This window comes from Falco cherrug, chromosome 4, assembly GCF_023634085.1.
Source record: "Falco cherrug isolate bFalChe1 chromosome 4, bFalChe1.pri, whole genome shotgun sequence".
Lineage (NCBI taxonomy): Eukaryota > Metazoa > Chordata > Aves > Falconiformes > Falconidae > Falco > Falco cherrug.
This window is the reverse complement of record NC_073700.1, coordinates 55546555-55565262: the sequence shown is the minus strand read 5'-3', so window position 1 is coordinate 55565262 and position 18708 is coordinate 55546555. Positions and strand designations below refer to the sequence as shown.

General features: G+C 42.6%; 1 protein-coding gene across 3 annotated transcripts in view; it reads right to left on the bottom strand.

The window, feature by feature from the left end:
* Positions 1-851: 851 nt before the first annotated feature.
* Positions 852-18708, bottom strand: part of CRHR2 (corticotropin releasing hormone receptor 2) — a 160229-nt gene continuing 142372 nt past the window's right edge. For all 3 annotated transcript variants that reach the window (XM_055710030.1, XM_005442308.3, XM_027809954.2), the window contains one exon: positions 852-2030. In XM_055710030.1, the coding sequence (XP_055566005.1) occupies positions 1890-2030 (141 nt within the window). In that variant the 3' untranslated portion in view covers positions 852-1889. The remainder of the gene's footprint in view (positions 2031-18708) is intronic.

Sequence of the window (18708 nt, the reverse complement as noted above, 5' to 3'; positions counted from 1 at the left end):
GTCTCCCAGCTACCACAAAGATTGTTTGTATCGCTTTGCAGAACCCAGGGCACTGACAGCAGTGAGTGGCATAGGCAGGCACGTTTCCAGTCGTATTTGGATCTCTGTCACACTGGGATCTATCATGCTAGTTGGCACGCCACATGGAAGGCTATGTGTGAAGGCTCTTTCCTGCTCCTCCTCTTTGGCAGACACAATAGGTCTAACTAGATAGATATCTCCCTTCTCCCTCCTTCCTTCGTTATCTTATTGAGGCACATGAATCCAAAAGAGAGTTAAGAGGTGGAAAAATTACAAAATTTTAATTTGTTAATTTAATTTGCTATGCATTGCTAATCAGCTCAAAGTTGAATATGCTCGAGCTGTTAGGACAGGATGCCTCCAAAAGCAGGGGATTAACATCAGTGTCTTCCAAGATATTTTCCAGCCCTATGTAGTTCTGAAAACTAGAGAAAGACCTATTTAAATCTGGAGATTTAAATCCAGCTTCTGCTCGGAAGTACTCTAAAACATGTGAATGAAAAATAAACATGCTAAAGTGGTAAGAGCAAATTACTCCAGCACTGGTCAGATACAGGTGATGGAGAATATATTACACAACTTGCTTTTTTCTTTCTGCTGTTGCAAAGCCCAGTAGAGGGGAGTGCAGAAGTATAAGGATCCAGTGTAACACCATGAGTTCAGAAGGGAGACAATTCATCTTGCATTTAGATGCCCTCTTGATCAGATTTTATCATGACGTTGTTCTTATTGGCTCATTATCAATCAGGATTCCTTTCCCTGATCTTAGATATAAAAACACTCAAGATAGGTGTCTTCTTCCTTTCCAGAGTAAAGAAAACAATGCCTGGTTTTACTGAAACCAACCCAGAGTAGTATTTATTATTGAAAATATACAGTATTTTTGAACATCACATAAAAAGCCTAGCAGATACATCTGCCCTAGTTCAAAATGCTCAATAGATAATTGTGCAGCATGTAGCACTATCCTCATAATGCAAACAACCTCTTTTCATCATTATTTCTACAGTGCTTCCCTTTTATATTTTTTCAACCCAGAAAACATGTTTTGTGTTCTTAGCCATCCCGATCCTCTTAGATGAAAAAACCCCAAAGACTTTCCAAAAGCTACTTACACTGTGTCGAAAGTGTGAGGCTAAGAGGAATAAGGATACTTTACAGAGCTATCTAGAGATATTGTTGTCCTTTCCAAAAATTTGTGTATGACCAGGGCATGGTTCTTGCAAGGCAATGTGCCCTGCATTAAACAGTCCAGCGATGCCATAGCCAACTCCCAGTCTATCAAAGGGAGAAATGGGGAAGGACAGATAAATCAGGATTTTTCACACCACCCTTCAGACGCTCTTTTTCTTGCTGCCACGTGTTCTCAAATGACAGTTCTGCAGAGAAGAAATTTTTACAAAGAAACAAGAAAGAGGTGGGCTATCTATACACCAAACTGTTGAAATCATTGGGAATCAATATACAAGGCGAGTTGGGCAGTATGTTAAAAATAGTCTTTGTTCACCACAATACAGAAGGGGAAAACAGAAAAACGAAACAAAATAAAGGAGAAAAAAATTGTTCCTGCCAGTGTGCTGTTTTAGACTTTGTATTGTAGTGAACTTCCACAAGACACAGTCAGCATTGAATCTCTTTCTTCTTTGAATCTGTTTTGCCACTGCCTACTCCAAGAGGCTTTTGCCTGGTTGCCTTTAAGCAGCATCATGAATATGGGAGATGAGAGTCCACAAAAACATGATGGTACTTCTTTGCGAAAGAGATCAGTGCAGAATAAAGCAACAAAGTTTGAAGAAAGGGGCCTGGGGAGAGTGAAGAAAGAAGAACCCTGAAGGCCACCAGGTAGTGCATGTGTTTTGCAGGGCATATCACACGGCTGCGGTCTGTTTGATGCTATGGAAGCTGATCCGTGTCGGAGAGGTGGGGATAGACATGGCACGTGCCACACGCACTCGGAGGGAGTGATGGTCTTGCCAGCGATGCCATCTTTTCCTGGCAGCAGAACGGACCTGGTGAAAAGAAAAAAGAACACTTAGAATACTCGGGTATCTGTAGAGGGACACTAGACAGCACTCAGACAAATGATGATATGTGTCAAGCCACTGAGACATACAGGGCTTGATTCAGCTGCCTAAACATGAGCATCTAGTTCACTTGACATTGTTTTGGGTGCTGCACTCTGGGAAAAGCATGCCTCGGCTTGTGCAGCTGAGTCAAGCCCTCAAGATGAGCGCACCTGACAGAGGTCTTAGACCTATCACAGGAGCTACAGTTGCCCCTGCTTCCCTTGTATATGGAGAAACACAGATCATCTAACTAAACATTGGTGTCTACTACAAAGACACACCTGACCTAATCCCTGGAAGCATCTTTCACAGGCACTGTTGAGTTGCTCTGCAGTCAACAGAAGGTCATCCTTAAGCAGACGCTTGCAAATAGGTCAGATGAATTTTGAACTTAAGGTGCATATTTTTTTGCATGGATCACAGAGTGATCCCAGGTACTGTAGCTCAGATATATGTGCATATAAGCAACAGAAAGAGGTGACAGGAATCCTAGCCTCACACAGAATGGGAGGGAAGGGCTGAGATACTCCTAACATAAAGTGAAACCAGTTCCTGCCAAATCACTGGCAGAGAAGTCTCCAAGTCAGAACCTGGAATGAAACATTAAGACCAATTTTTGGATACTCTTATTGGATCTCTGCTTACCATAGAGATGAGGGCCATTCAGATCCCTAACCTAGGCGGCCAGGTAAACCTACAAAATTAGATTAGGTGAATCTGGGACCAGCTTCTTGGACAGCCAATGGGTAATTGTACTCACGGCACTCAGAAAAGTTGTTGATATTCTGCTGCCAACCTAAAATTCAGCCAGCTTTGTAAAAAGAGCATTTTTACATACAACCTCTATATGAAGCTGGGGCATCCTTTACCAGAAACACAACTGTTTAGAGGATGAGGTTATAAATAATATAATGTAGACACTACATCTCAGCCACTGACCCATAGCTCTCTTCCTGACCAAGAGAGAATCAGTAGCATGGGTAAAGGGTATGATTCATCTCCTCCGAAAGCAGATGTCCAAAGCAGGGTAGATACTGTGGTCAGATGAAAAATACCTAATTCCTTTCATCAGTTAGAAATGAGTCTGGGCAACCAGCTCTGTTTTAGATGTCTGGATTATAAATTTAGCTAAATTTAGACGATATTGATATCTTAACCCTGAATGTTTTGCAGTCTTCATGTACTTATCTTCACTGCATCCCTCAAAAGTAAGGGAGTGCTTTTATCCTCATTTTGCTATCAGCAGGCTAAAGCTTGGGTATTAATAGCAGCGATGTTGTTGCAGAGTCGCCCTCAACATGGGCCAGCTACCATGGCAACTGTGCAAGGCCTGGGATGAGCTTGCACAGCCCGTGTGAAACCCATGCTGACACAGCTTCTCAGCTATCAGCACCTGAGTGAGGTAGATCAAAGCCATCCTGGGTGTACCTATAGTCCCCACTGGGACTGCAGGGAAGATGGTGATGAAACAAATTGTCCAAAGCTACACAGCTACTGCTTTTCTTTTTCTTTTATAGCTTGTGGCTTGCCTTCAGGTGCAGTGTGAAGTCTACTCAAAACATGAGGAACACACACTCCCCAACCCCACTTCAGACCAGTTCCAACATGCTGTCTGATGGGTGCTCAGAAGGGTTGGTGAGCTCTAATAGCAGAGGTATTTCCCACCCAAACCACACACTGTCAGTATTAGCTGTCCTAGATGAACAGGAATGATGGCCTGATAAGTTAAAACACAGTATCATAGAATCGCTTAGGTTGGAAAAGACCTTTGAGATCACCAAGTCCAACTGTTAACCCACGACTGACAAGTCCATCACTAAACCATGTCGCTAAGCACTGCATCTACAGGCCTTTTAAATACCTCCAGGGATGATGATTCCACCACCTTCCTGGGCAGCCTGTTCCAATGCTTGACAACCCTTTTGGTAAAGAAATTTTTCCTAATATGCAATCTAAACCTCCTCTGGGGCAACCTGAAACCATTTCCTTTTGTCCTATTGCTTGTCATCTGGGAGAAGAGACCAACCCCCCCACCACCTTGATATAACCTCCTTTCAGGTAGTTGTAGAGAGCGATAAGGTTCCCCTGGAGCCTCCTTTGCTCCAGGCTAAGCAATCCCCCCAGTTCTCTCAGCCGCTCCTCATAAGACTTGTGATCCAGACCTTTCACCAACCTTGTTGCCCATCTCTGGACACACTCCAGCCCCTCTATGTCCTTCTTGCAGTGAGGGGTCCAAAACTGAACACAGCATTTGAGGTGCGGCCTCACCAGTGCCGAGCACAGGGGGACAATTACTGTCCCCATCCTGCTGGCCACACTGTTTCTGATACAAGTCAGGATGCTGTTGGCCTTCTGGGCTACCTGGGCACACTGCTGGCTCATGTTCAGCTGGCCATCAGCCAGCTCCCCCAGCCCCTTCCCCGCCGGGCAGTGCCCAGCCCCCTGCCCCCAGCCCGCAGCTCCTGGGGCTGGTGTGACCCCCGGGCAGGGCCCGGCACGGGGCCGGGGTGACCCTCACACAGCTCGCTCGGCCCCTCGGCCCGGCCTGCCCAGACCCTGCAGAGCCCCCTGCCCCCCGGCAGGGCAGTGCTCCCCCCAGCGCGGTGCCATCTGCAAACTGACCGAGGGTGCCCTCGATCCCCCTGTCCAGGTCATCGATAAAGAGATTAAATGGGACTGGCCCCAGCACGGAGCGCTGGGGAACACCACTCGTGACTGGTGCCAGCTGGGTGGCACTCCAGTCACCACCGCTCTTTGGGGCTGCCCGTGCAGCCAGTTTGTTACCCTGTGAAGCATAAGCCTGTCCAAGCAATGACCGGCCAGTTTCCCCAGGAGAATGCTGTGGGAAATGGTGTTAAAGGTTTTACTAAGGTCCAGGTATACAACATCCACAGCTTTCCCTCATCCACTGGGCACACCATCTTGTTCTAGATGGAGATCAGGTTAGTCAAGCACGACCTGCCTTTCATAAACCCATTCTAGCTGGTCCTGAAACCCCAGTTGTCCTGCACATGCTGCGTGATGGTGCCAGGATGATCTGCTCCATAACCTTCTCTGGCACCGAGGTCAGGCAGACAGGTCTATAGTTTCCTGGATCCTTCTTGCTGGCCTTCTTGTAGATGGGTGCCACGTTGGCTAACCACCAGTCTTCTGAGACCTTTCCAGTTTGCCAGAACTGTTGATAAATGATGAAGAGTGGCTTGGCAAGCTCCTCTGCCAGCTGCCTCCTCTGAGGTGAGAGTTCATAGAAGGACATGTGAAGTGAGGATCTGCACTCCTTCGCTCAGATGATTTCAATCCTCCTATTTCTTGGTGGGCCTTCAGGGGCATAGACACATCCATAGTCTGTAGCGCTGTGCATAGAAACTCTGTAGTGCTGTGGTCTGGCACCAAACAATCGCCTCTCAACCCCAGCTTTACGCTCCATTTCAGGTTTGTATCAGCCTGGAAGAGTTTTGCAGTTTCCCTCTTTGGTGCCTCGTTAGGGGAATTCTGAACCTGGGACTGTGGCTTTTCAGTCAGAGCCCTCCTAGAAGGCACAGCTTGGGCAAATCGGACCCGAGGATCTTTCTTTCATTATGTTCTCAACTATGTGGGATCTGTGCTGCTTGATCCACCATTTCAGACAAGTAGGTGCAGATGTTTATAGTAAGGTGAGTGCCACACTCAATTTCTTTCTTTTGATTTTGGATCAATTATTTGTTTCAATATAAAAAAATGGATTTTACACTCAATAGGGGTGGGACAGACCCTAGAAAAATAAAGGCTGTGAAGGAATAGGACTGCTTGCATGGAGAAGGGGAAGAGTGAACATCCAATGAAAGAAGAATTAAAATTAAAAGACAGCATTGCCAGGAGGAGCATGATCATCATGAATGAATTTGAGACAAAAATGAGAATAACATGATTAAACAACAGTGCAGGGGATTTCTGGAAGAGCCTCTCATTATGAAGTAGTAGGTACAACTTGCCTCTGCTAGTTTCAAGATGGCATTTGGTCAGTTTAAAAAATGAGTTATATGAGATAGCCAGAGTTAGGACGGGCTGACTCAGTCATACACTACAGTAGGAGCCAGCCTGGACCGCTGACTTTCACTGTCTTATCAAACTGACCTCAATGACTCACTGAACCCTCCTGCTGCAACACCAGAAACAGTGGAAAGACGCATCATGGTGGTGTATTTTCCTGGATGCCCACTACTTGCAAATCTATCACGGTTCTACTTGGAGCAGCAAAGGGAAACTTATTTCGGATTCTGGATGTAAGTAGGATATAAAATACATCCCAAGGGAAATACATGTCTCAGAGTACATACAAGGAGGGGATGCATATCACCTGACAGCTTGACACCTAGTATTGGCCACTTATTTATGCTTTCAATATAGACAATAGAGAAAGAGAGACAATCTCCCTAAGGAGTGACTTAGATATGTGGAATGAATAGCTCTTGCTCCATCTTGCTCAACAAAATCAGCTTAGCTGAATGTTGGGCACCTAAGGCAAATGGTGTAAGTAACACATAAAGTGCCAGAGGGTTAACCACTGTCATGGGAAATTGTCCTATGAAGAACATGGGACTTGACCTACAGGAGGATGTTGCTTCTGGAATGCTCATTTCTCCCCAGATGTCACCAAATGCTAAAATATTGTTAGAAGAAATTTCTCTCCTTTCTTCCAGAGTGAAATACACCCTTATGCAGGGAGTCTGGAATCAACTGAAGTCCTTCAAAGAGGTGAATTTCTTAATCTTTGGTGCAAAAGCAGAGAGCAAATCTCTGTGTAAAGCACAGTCTTTTTTATTTATATAAATATATATATTTATATAACGTCTATCACAGACGTTAATAGCAGCCTAGCAGTCCTGTGAGTTTATGTGTCACAGGTGCACCTGCAGCAGCATTTGAAAAGGGAAATCATCTGGTGGGCTTTTTGTGTTACTGAGCAACTTGTGTGAACAGATACTTACTCAGCCAGTGAAGCCAGATAAGATTTATCATTTGTGCTTCAAACCAATCAAGTCAAAAAGAGTCACCTGGAGATAAAGATGGGAGTCTAAACAACCAGTTGTTAAAATGGCTTTTATGATATGGTTTACAAGCTTTGAGAAAGAATAAAAAGTAGTAACAAAAATGCTGTCTTGTACAGCTGGAGCCATTCCTAATGGATTGGGCACATGGAAGCAGATTCTGCACTTACAGAGGTGAGTGCAAAGCATTTCTTAATGACAGAATAATTCACTGCAATTAGGATGCAACCAGAGAACAAGAAGAAAAGGTTAAACTCAAATTTATCTCTTGAAATCAAACTCAGAAACAAAATGCTAGCTTAGCTTTAGGTCAGCAAATAAAAAAGAAAACCAGTTGTGACTGCTACAATAACATGTTAAAAAAGACACCCAAAAAGCTACTACACAGCCAAAGAGCAATAGAAAAAGATAAAGCAAAATAGCAACTTCTAACCTGGTTGTTAGTCACCATGAGAGCAACTACCTCCATCCATTAAGCATTTGTAGAGTCAGTACCATGTCCTAGAGTCAGTATTGCACATCTATGACCTGAAATTAACAGCACTTGCCTGTAACAGCCCAAAGATGTCATCAGCAGTTAAAGCTTAACAAAGAATCTTTGGAAAACAAAATTATCAGCTATACCTCTCTGTAACTTTAGTTGCTGGAGATGACAAAGTTTATCTATGCTGCTGAGCGGAGGGCTCAGTTCTCTGTGCTGACCCTTGGTCTGTCTTTCTCTTGCAGTTACTCAGAATTACCCTTTTCAGCTCTTTGCACTTTGCGTGCTGTGAATAATCACAGTTCCTGAACAGGTGGTCAAATCAGATTTACCAACAGATTTGTGCCTAGAGAGTGTGGGCACTGCTCTCAGCTGGATTGCTTTAGAACAGTCAGGAGAAAGAATTCAGGTGATGGGATGGAAAGAAGTCAGTGGGCATTAGTTTTTCTTTCCTGATTGGATCACCTGATGGAGGAGTTCTCAAACCTTCAGATCACATCTGAAAATCACATCTGATCATAAAAATTGTTATAAACCTCTCCTCCTCCCCCTCCTCTGAACAAAACAAATGAGAGATGTAGACAAGGATGAAAGCATGCAGAGAAGGTTTGCTTTTGATAAAACAGACACTAGTTTTGTATTGTTATTGTCTTATTAGCAAAGGAAGAAAGCTTAATGCATTTACACAGTGCTTAGAACAAAGGGGCCCACTCACCCGGGGCTTCTTGATGTAATACTAAAATATAATAGCAGTAATGTAGGTAAAAAAGAAGGGTCTGATAAGAAGAGTAGGATTAAATGAGCTGTGATGGCAGTGGAAGCTGGAAGTAATATTATTGGGATGCTGCCATACTCTGTCCCAGAGAAAAACTCTTGCGTGAAAGTGTTAACAAGTGAGGGGCAGAGGGATAACAGGTACTGAGTATAGAATCGTCAGGGTGTTCAGCAGTCTGTGACTACATAACCCTAATTAAGTTCTTGCTTTGCTAATAAGCAACTTTTTACTCCCAGAAAATCTAATCCAAAGGCAAATTAAAAAGGTTTATATAGATCTCAGTGGCCTTTGTAACAGACCTATTTTTGATCTACAAAAATAGGTTTCAGTGACGAATTCATCAAGTTCCGCCTACACTTAAGCACCTTCGTGCCATGTTTCAGATCCTTGTGCTGCAGTTGGAGGTAACTGGAGAATAACTTTGGATTTTAAACATCTTTGGTTATTAATGGAGGTGCAAATTGTGGAAAAGTTGATGAAGAGTTATTCAGTCTTATTGTAAGCTACAGATGAGGAAGGGGAACTTCCAAGCAATGCCCAGATCAGCAAAAGGGAACTGGCTATGCAGACTTTAAATTTCAAGATAGTTGTCTCACTGTGTCTGACTCTGCAGTGTACTCCACTTCCATGAAGTTTCTGAAGCCCTGGCCTCTCTCTGTATCCAGCAGACATAGGAAAGGCCGTAATGTATTGGCAACAGTTCATCAAAAAGAGTCACCTAAAATAGGTCAGTTGGAATCTACCCTCATTTGGAGGAAGCACTGCTTATAAATGAAGTTGAGGGTGATCAGCTCAACCGCATATGTGTATGTATTAGAGATAAATACCATCCATTACATAAGAGAACTTAAACCACTGTAAGGTGATGCCTTACATGGTACCTTGAAAGTTTTCAAAAGGGTTAGGGTGTCCCCAAAGGGAGAAGGGATGGTAAATGCTGGATTTAATAGTAAATGCTGTGAAGAAGCTTATGGGTCAAGCCTCTCTAGATCCTTGGAAGGATTAAGTGGAGTCCTGAATGGAAGCAAAGAAACAGAACTGCCTAAGCACAGAGACCACTGGCCTGACAGACCCAGGCATCTGCAGATGAGGAACGCTAACACTCTCAGAGAGATCGGAGTGAGTCCTTATCTATTTACTGTAAATAATGTACATCACTGAGCAACTATATATATGTCCTATAGCCACCTCTTGCCCTGTTCGTATGGCTTTAAAAGGCTCCCGGTCCCTTAGGCCACAGACAGTCATGTTACCATTAGAGAAAAAAATGAACCAAACATCTCTATAAAGAGGCCATTATCAGTGTTTAATCCTCCTAAAGCAGGGATGTACTCAAAACAATCTGCAAGGCTCAAAGGAAATCAAAACAAAGCTCAGATGGAACTCTTTTTTGTTTCTCTTTTTTTTCCCCCCCAAATAGCCTACATCACACCAGTATTTTATGTAACATTGCTAAGTTTATTTTTCTCCCTAAAATAATTAGCCTGCTTAACTGATCTGCAATTCATTTCTAGCTGGAGTCTTTGGCAGCAATTCCATACAACCTGGTAACAGACGGATAGTTTTGCAGCACCTGCCAGACTGGGATGTTGAAGTTTTATTTGTAAGATCACAACAGCGCAATTTTGTTATTGTATGTAACTGAGAAGCTAGACCAGTTCTGACTAATTATAAAGATTTTCCACACATTTTGGGGTGGAAGTAAATGCTGCTTCTTTCTTCTGGGCCACAAAGGACCAGGACTAACCACCAGAGAGGGGGGCCGTGAATGCCATCAGCCCACCTCAAGCTTCTGTGATTTTTTTGTGGACTGCTCTGGAGTCCCGCTTACAACAGCAGTGTAGTGAAAAGGAAGATGGGATGGGGAAGGACCTTCAGAGCAGTGGCTACCTTTTCCCTGTGCCTGGACTTCTCATTTTTCTCTCTCTGGCAGGACCCCAGCCTGAAGAGCACCTACTGGAGTCACAGCAGTGAAGGTGACTCTACCAGAGTGCAGCTGGGTGTGGGAGGTGGATACCGAGAGGAGATTGCAGTCCTGTAATGGACTGCTGCCTGGTGGTCCCAAAGGGAAGGCTTGATCTCTTCAGTTGAGACTATAGTGACCAGGCATCCTCTGGGGCATTGAGGAGTGGCTCATACACTGTTGGGCATTTTTGCTCATGTGCTGGTTTTGGCTGGGATAAGAGTTAATTTTCTTCACAGTAGCTGGTGTGGTGCTATGTTTTGGATTTGGGCTGGAAACAATGTTGATAACTGAGGGATGTTTTTGTTATTGCTGAGGCCTCACACAGAGCCGAGGGCTTTTCTGCTCCTCCCCCCACCCCACCAGCGCTGGCTGGGGGGCACAAGGAGCTGGGAGGGGACATGGCCGGGACAGCTGGCCCCCACTGACCAAGGGGACATTCCATACCATACCACGTCATGCTCAGCACATAAAGCTGGGGAAGAAGAAGAGGGGGACATTCGCAGTGATGGCGTTTGTCTTCCTCAGTCCCTGTTACTGGTGCTGCAGCCCTGTGCACCTCCCTGCAATGGGAAGTGATGAATTAATTCCTTGTTTTGCTTTGCTTGCATGGCTTTTGCTTTACTTATTAAACGGTTTTTATCTCAACCCACGAGTTTTCTCAGTTTTACTCTTCCAGTTCTCTCCCCCATCCCACTGTGGGGGAGTGAGCAAAGTGGCTGCGTGGGGCTTAGGTGCTGGCTGGGGTTAAACCACGACAGTGCAGAAAGCAATCATTGTGGGCGGTGGAATTAAACTTTAGCCCTCTAGTCCACACCCATATTCATATTTATTCAGTGATTTGAAGGAACGCTTAATGCATGTCCTTTGGGTTCAGAATGATTAATGTGAAGTCTGCTTAGATTGATGGGCAGGTGGATGACTAACCATTTAGGTGGTGATTCATAGCTGGCAATTATAATGAATACCCTCCCAAGATGATCAGATCAAAGTAAGCCACTTTGAGCTTAATAGATTTTGAGAGACAGATGGTGCCTGGATAAAGGGTCAACACAAAAAAAATTAAACATATTTATCCTTGCCTTGCACCTTGTTGTGAGAATAAATTACAGTTCTGTCTAATGAAGTAACCTGTTCTATTCCTCTCTGGTTATGGTTTCTTTCTAAGTCAGCTAATTGCTTTGCATTTTAAATGTTAATTCCTAGGTGATTATTGATATTCACCAGATAATACTAGAATCTGAGGCCTGCTTGAGCTACGAATTCATGCTCTGCAGGATGGTTTCAGACACAGGCCTTTCTAGTTATGTATCCCTCTAGGACATGGTTAGAAATGAAGGACAGCCACCTTATTATGGACATAGGATTAATGCATTATAGAATAATTAAGGTTGGAAAGGACCTTAGAAGTCCTTTGGTCCAATGCCATGATGAAAGCAAGTCCAGTATAGAAATTTTATCCAGTTTTGAAATTATGTCAGGGCCTTATCCAGTCATTTTGAGTACATCCAATGGCAAAGACCTCAAAACACCTCTGCGCCTCTCCTTTAGTGCTTAAAAATCCTCACTATGATTTTTTTTCTCCATGTTTAATCTGGATTTCCCTTTTTTCCTTCATTCTGTTTGATAGTGGAGACTGCTTTTCTCTGCCTAGCCCTTCATCAGGCACCATCACTTTATAAAATCAGGTCATTCTCACACACAATCACCTTCATTCAGAAGCATCCTGTTACGGTACAGCTATGTTATTACCTCTCATTAGGGTTGATAAGGTTTTCAAGGATCACAGAACTCTCTGATGGATCAGCATCAGTGGTCATTAGAAATGACCTGAAGCACCCAATAACAAGGACAGGTGTTTTCTGGAGACAGGGATCTTTCCTCCATTATCCTGTTGTTCCCATCATGTCTTTGTTGAGGTAGCAGGAGTGGAGGCAACCCTATCAGTCAGGTTGTCATTCCTCTGGAGGTTTACCAGCGGCTCCTGGAAATATTTTATTTCCTTTTCTAGGAGATGCTGCAGCATCTCAGATCTGACCTCTCCCCCTCCAGACTCCAACAAGCAGCAGCCATAAAACCAAAGCTAATACAAGTGTACAGAAGGATATCTGGAATATGAAACACTGTAAATGCACTTTCTTTCTCTCTCTGAAATACTTTATTTTTTCTCAGGAGAAAACCACCACCAGCAAGGAGGTCTGACTGAGAAGGTAGATACCACACTACAAAGGGAAATGGAGGGAAGATCCGTCTCCCTTTAAAGATGTTTTCTTTCTGGAATGAGTCAAAGAGAGAATAGAAGTGCTGGGAGTGCTGTACCCATCTGCCTGTGAGCAGAAGGTGCATACTAAAGAACCGAAAAATGACCCTGGAGACGAAAGTATGAAGAACGCGTAAGTGAGCTGTGAGCCTAGAGATCAACAAAGAGTGTTTATAGTGTAGTGAGTGTCACTGCTACCTTCTGTTGTCTTCCCTTGATGCTCTCCTATGAAAAGCCAAATGTGACAACTGTCTTCATTGGCCTAATAACAGTGAGCCTCTTTTTGTACTGGAAGTTTAATGAATATTTTTCCTGGGTTTCAAGGAATTATAAATTTTTTTAATATATATATATATATATATTTTATATACAATTATAAGGCTACTCTACATATGCCTAAAGACTACAGACTTCACTGAGCCTTTTTTCAGTTTCGGGTCTGGCTGTGACCTGGATAGGATAGTGATGTTTTTATCCAACATTCAGTTCTTCAGATCATTGTCAAAAAAATCCAAAGTACCACATGAGATGAATCCCACACCAGATACCCTTTTGAAAGACAGGCTTTAATTAAACACATGCTATCAAGCCTGTTACTGGATTGAATTCATCAGCTTGTACTACAGAGGCTGAAGAGATGATTTAGTGGTTTCTATGGAAGGATGAGGTACCATGAAAGCGTATCCCTGATTACACACTATTATCTTGTTGTAAGCAAACTGATCTAGGTAGAATAAATTTAATCAGCTAAAAAACCCTAAAGACTATTTAGTGGGCTGCAATACAAGTTGTCTAACAGGAGTTTTGTGGAAATGCATTCTCTTCAGCACAGTTTCAAACCATTTTATCTATCTTCATTCAAAAAAACCTCCATCTGAAATGTCTTTTTTTTTTTTTTTTAATCCAGTGTTATATGAAATTGAATTCAGTCTTGTGGTCTGTGAGTTGACAGAAAAAAGTCTGAGGATCATCTTGATTTTTGCGGTCATTGAAAAAGAAGTTCACAACCTACATTCATTCTTTTTAAGTGGCTTTAATGTAAATGCATACGTATTTTTTATTATGCCATTTTTCATAACAACTTACATTGTCAGAAACCTCTCATCCTCAATTTTCTTGGAAGTCCAGAGATGATCTTCACTACTCAGATTAAATTATATGTGCATATTTTTGCCTTCTAGTGCTAGCAGATTTTCTGTGTCCAAAAAAATACAACTTTTTTTCCATAAAGTCTCTACACAAATTAATATGTCAAGTGCCAATGGCCTCTTATGCCCATCCATGGTGTACACAGTCTGTTCAAAACAGCTTCAGAGCTTTTTGGAAGTAATAAAACATAACAACCTGCCAACTTTGTATCTAAACTGCTGCTTTTCCTTAGGTTCACTGGAATAACCTGTGTATAATGTGTTGGCTTGGAAAGACATTCATATTCAATAACTGAAGGAAAATATCTTCAGTAGAGGGGCACAAACGATACACACTCTTTCAAGACCTGGCCCATCAGCTAAACTGTCACGGCATCCAATAATCCAAGACCTGTGTGAAACACTGTGTGCTGTGGAAATGAGGGAAAGGGAGAGGTTTGTGTTCCCAGGTTAAATATCTGCTCCAAAGCATAAAGAAATAAACTCTTCCCATCTGAAATTCTTTCCATGGACTGTAATTTAATAGCTTCACTTTTCCCCTTCAGTGATCCCACTGCTGCACTGTCAGACCAAATCACTGCGGTATCAGGACCAAGACCTTTTTGTGGCGGTATCTTGTATCACCAAAGTGCCATCATCAGAGTGCTGGAGGCACTGCCTTCTCCACTAGAACATCAGATCTATTCAAGCAGCACAGCTGTGTAACAACTCTGATCTGGAGCAAAAGACCTCATAGGAAGAAAAACCCTAAGTCATAAGGACATGTTTGTTTAAATCAAGGGAGGCTATAAGAGGTTACAGGGAAAAAACTGTTCTGTTTCATTTGCTAAACTTCACAGATAGAACACTGACAAAAAGACAGAAACTGATAATTTTCAACTATGATCATAGAATAAAATCGTAGAATCATAGAATATCTGGAGTTGGTAGGGACGCATAAGCATCACTGAGTCCAACTCACTGCTCCCTTATGGGGGCAAACTCTCCTTAGGAACAGACTGTCACATTCTGAGTGTTTTTTAAGAAGCTGATTTTGATCTTTAAACCCAATTGTAGTTGTACAGAAGTTTTGAAGCTACACAGATGTTCAGATACTGTAGTAACTGGACCGACTGGTACAATATATAGCTGTCAGAAGTCATTGAATTTTCCCCTTTATTTCCAGGTCACAGGTTGGTTGTGACACATGGCTCCATTTCCCATGACTGTCACAACCCAGCCTTAAGTAAACTTTCTGCCATTTGCTCAAATTCCAGCAACTGATATTAATGCTACTCTTGTACCCAAACACAGTAATTCTCACATCAAAGAGATTGAGAAATACTCTCTTAACAATTATCAAATCTCACTGCAATGTGTAAGTGCACTTCAACAACACAGGTAGTAAATCCACTGCAAAACTCCCTTTCCTCAAAAATGACTGGGATTAATTGTAGCTTCTTATTCTGAGAACATTAAATTCTAGCACAAAGGCTGCATCTAATTCCAGTCCTGACAGGGAAGGAATTTTGCATGGCTCCCTCAATGGCTGATGAGAACAATGTCATCTCTGTTCCTATAGGAGATCCTTTATTTCCTATTATTCTCCTTTTCCGAAAGTACTTCCAGCAATTCACCATGGTTTCTAGACACAAAAACCAAACGTGGTATCTGGCTGGCTTGTAAAAGCCAGAGCCAGCCAAGTGCTTCTTGCTAAGAAAACTCAGTACAATGACACACCAAGCCTTAGAAAAAACCCAAACCAGTAGTCTAACTAGATTAGCTAGGATTTTTTATGTGGCTGCATGGTGAGTAGAACATCTCTACAGCCATTTCTTCACACTTGAAGGACCCACAAAGGTGTTTTCTCTGTCTTCCACTAACAGCAGTAGCTATAGTCCCATAACAAATGGAAATACAAAAATTGTGAAGAGACAAGTCTGCCTTTAAGAAAAGCTGAAGTACTTCATTCTCCCAGACATGAAGCACTCGTTGAAGACCGTGTGAAGACCATGGTTTTTTTGGAAGGCTATCCGTATTTTTGAGCTCTACTACAGACAGTTACTGGAAGCTTGTAAGTACCTAGTGGCATCTGTACCAAATATGAAATGGTAGAGATGCAGCTGAGATCACAGCATCATTAAAGCTTTAAATTAATGGCTTTTTTAGCCTTTTTGCTTGTCTCTTCATTCAGTGCAGGCCCGGCACTATGTGGGATGAATAACCTACTAAAGCCTATTACATGCATTTAAAGAACCCAACTCTGTCCTAACTGGAAACCCTGGATTACTTAAAACCTTCTGAGATAGCAAGTCATCACTCTATCACAGAGACAGGAATATCAGACTCACTGAAGAGATAATTCAACAGAGTTTCAGTGCTATTTATAAGGATTTCAAGCTACTGAAAGGCTACTACTGACAGGCTATTTTCCTCCTTTAGAGCAAAATCTGCTGTGGATCTCACTAAGACTGGTGGTACCTCCTGTGGATTGAGTGGCATTACCTTCATCACCACTTCTAGTAGGGATGTCCCTCTGAGAGCAACTGATGTCAGGAGAATACAAATGATATTTCAGCACTACTGTACTTCTGAGGTGATGCTGTTTGCATGCACTAAAAAAACAGGCTTTGTCATAGCAAATAACTGTGAAAACAATGTACTGAAAATCTAACTGAGCAGAAAATCAGCCTGGCTTTCACTGCTTTGACATGGAGGGTTACAGTAAGAAAACACACTTTTGCTATGCTTAAAACCAAGGCCTTCATCTATGCCTCAGATGGCAGCGTGGCCTGTACAGGTCTCTCACTTCACAGACAGGCAAAACACAGCATTATTGCAAGCTGTTGCAATGTGATGTGACGTAGCCTTCAGGATGTGATCTGGGAAACATAAACTCTTTTTAGAATGCTTGATGAGTATGTGAAGATCTGGGGAAGACAGGCGTTACCACAAGGGAGAGCTTTTACAATAGTATACTATAAGATGCAATTTTTTTTCCAGACAATATGATTACAAACCCAGAAAGCTCTGAAAATTTACTGAATTTGCTACTTGTTCCTAAGCTGTGTGAAGCTGGAACTAGAACAGAGCAGGAAATGTCACCCTTTAAAACTGTTATACTTCAAAAACATTCCCACAGTACATTAAGATTAGTCCAAAGTCTTGCACAGTTTTGAAATAGACAATGCTGCAATATTTGGGGGGGTTTAGACTTCTTTTATACCTTAAAGAAGTAGTTAGGGAATTGCCATGGTTCAGCTAGCCAAGTGGAAGTTGTAAATATATGGCTACAGGGAAGATTTTGCTCATAAATTCAGCTATTTGTAGGTGTCTACATGTGAACAGAATGTCTAGGCATGCATAATAGTGGAGAGCTAGTCCACACTGTCAGTGGAGAGTAAAGTTGTTCAGGTGAGCAAATAAAGATGTCTATTGTAGGCTAAGCTAATGAGAAGAAGATTGTATTGACTGGCTTGACTTAATGGCATAGAGAGCCATTTGAGAAGCCCCACCATATCCCACTTGGCTTCTCACTTTCCAGACAGAGGGTGTGAATCTTCTACAGGTCTTGTATAACAATGGTGGATCCACGCGGATGCCTTAGATACTCTGTAGCTGATCAAGCGGCACTAATATCTATGTTTAGGGAAATGAATCAAGATCACCTGCATCACCTGAGTTGGGTGGCTTAATCTTGATCTGACTCCCACAGAAACATCCATTCCAACTGTAATATTAGTGTGATATAGCTGGGAGAATCAGTTATGGAAATCATTCCAGATCTGCTAGTAGATTGTTATCAAGGCATAGAAGTACATGAGGTGAATCATCTTGCCTTTCACTGACCTTGATTATGTCTGAACTCATTGAAGTTACAGGGTATGGGAAGTTGGGTCATGGCTTTGGACAAAGAACTTCAGACTGCTGTTAGTGAAGGGGATATTTCTTCCACTACAAGACAGCTGAAAGAATCCCAGAACAGCCAAAAGAGTGAAAGCCTGGTGTGAACAGCCAGCTGGTCCCAGCCTACGTGCACAAATGGAAGCGCATTAGGGTGATACAAACTCTTGACTGACTATGAAATCATGTGGCTGGGGTTCTAGCCCGTGATGTTCACTGTGACACCAGTGGGGAAAAAAAAAAAAAAAAAAAAAAAGAAGGACACCCCCCCCCCCCCCCCATAAAAAAAGCCTGCTGTCTACATGGGAGATTCTCCCGCATTAACAGTATAAACCTGCTGAATATGACAAGGAGTACTGGTGGGACACGCCAGACTTCTGGCACCTTTAACCTCATCAGATTTTGCAGCACAGTGGCTCAGAAAAACAAAGTGCGATCATGAGCGACTCAGATATATGGCAAGGTTTTGATGTAACTGTAGTCCCACAGTTAAACTGCCTGTACTTTTTTGGGGAGGTTTCACCTCCCTGTTTACTAAGAGGCAAATGGAGTAGTCAGAATTTATTGGAGTTGGAAAGAGAACCGAGAACACTCTGCTGCCAGTATATAAAAGTGGCATGTGCTTAATCTGAGAAAACAGGGTTGCTTCTTGTTAACATCACCTCAGAATTCTTGAGGAAGAGGGGAAATGAAGAAAACAAAACAAAATAATACTGGTGCTTCACTGGCCGAAGTATAGAAAATATCGCAAAGCAGCTGAGTAAGAAGACATGCCCATTCTCTCTCATAGCCTACAATGAAATTAAGAAGCAGCACAAACAAAATGTATCCCAATACAGCAGGAATAATTAAGACATGGAATTAATTTTTGCAGAGACACAATATTTTTACTGGAAAAATACGACACACTTAAATGTAGGTAAATGAGACACTGGCAGTGTAAACAGGGGAAAAAAGATAAATCTCTCACACTGTGGGGTGTAAGTCAAACACCGAGGATATCAGTGAACCATTTCTTGCTTGAGTAGCAGTACCTAAAATTAATTATGAAGAACACCACCCTGTCCCCAACCCTCTCTTCTGAA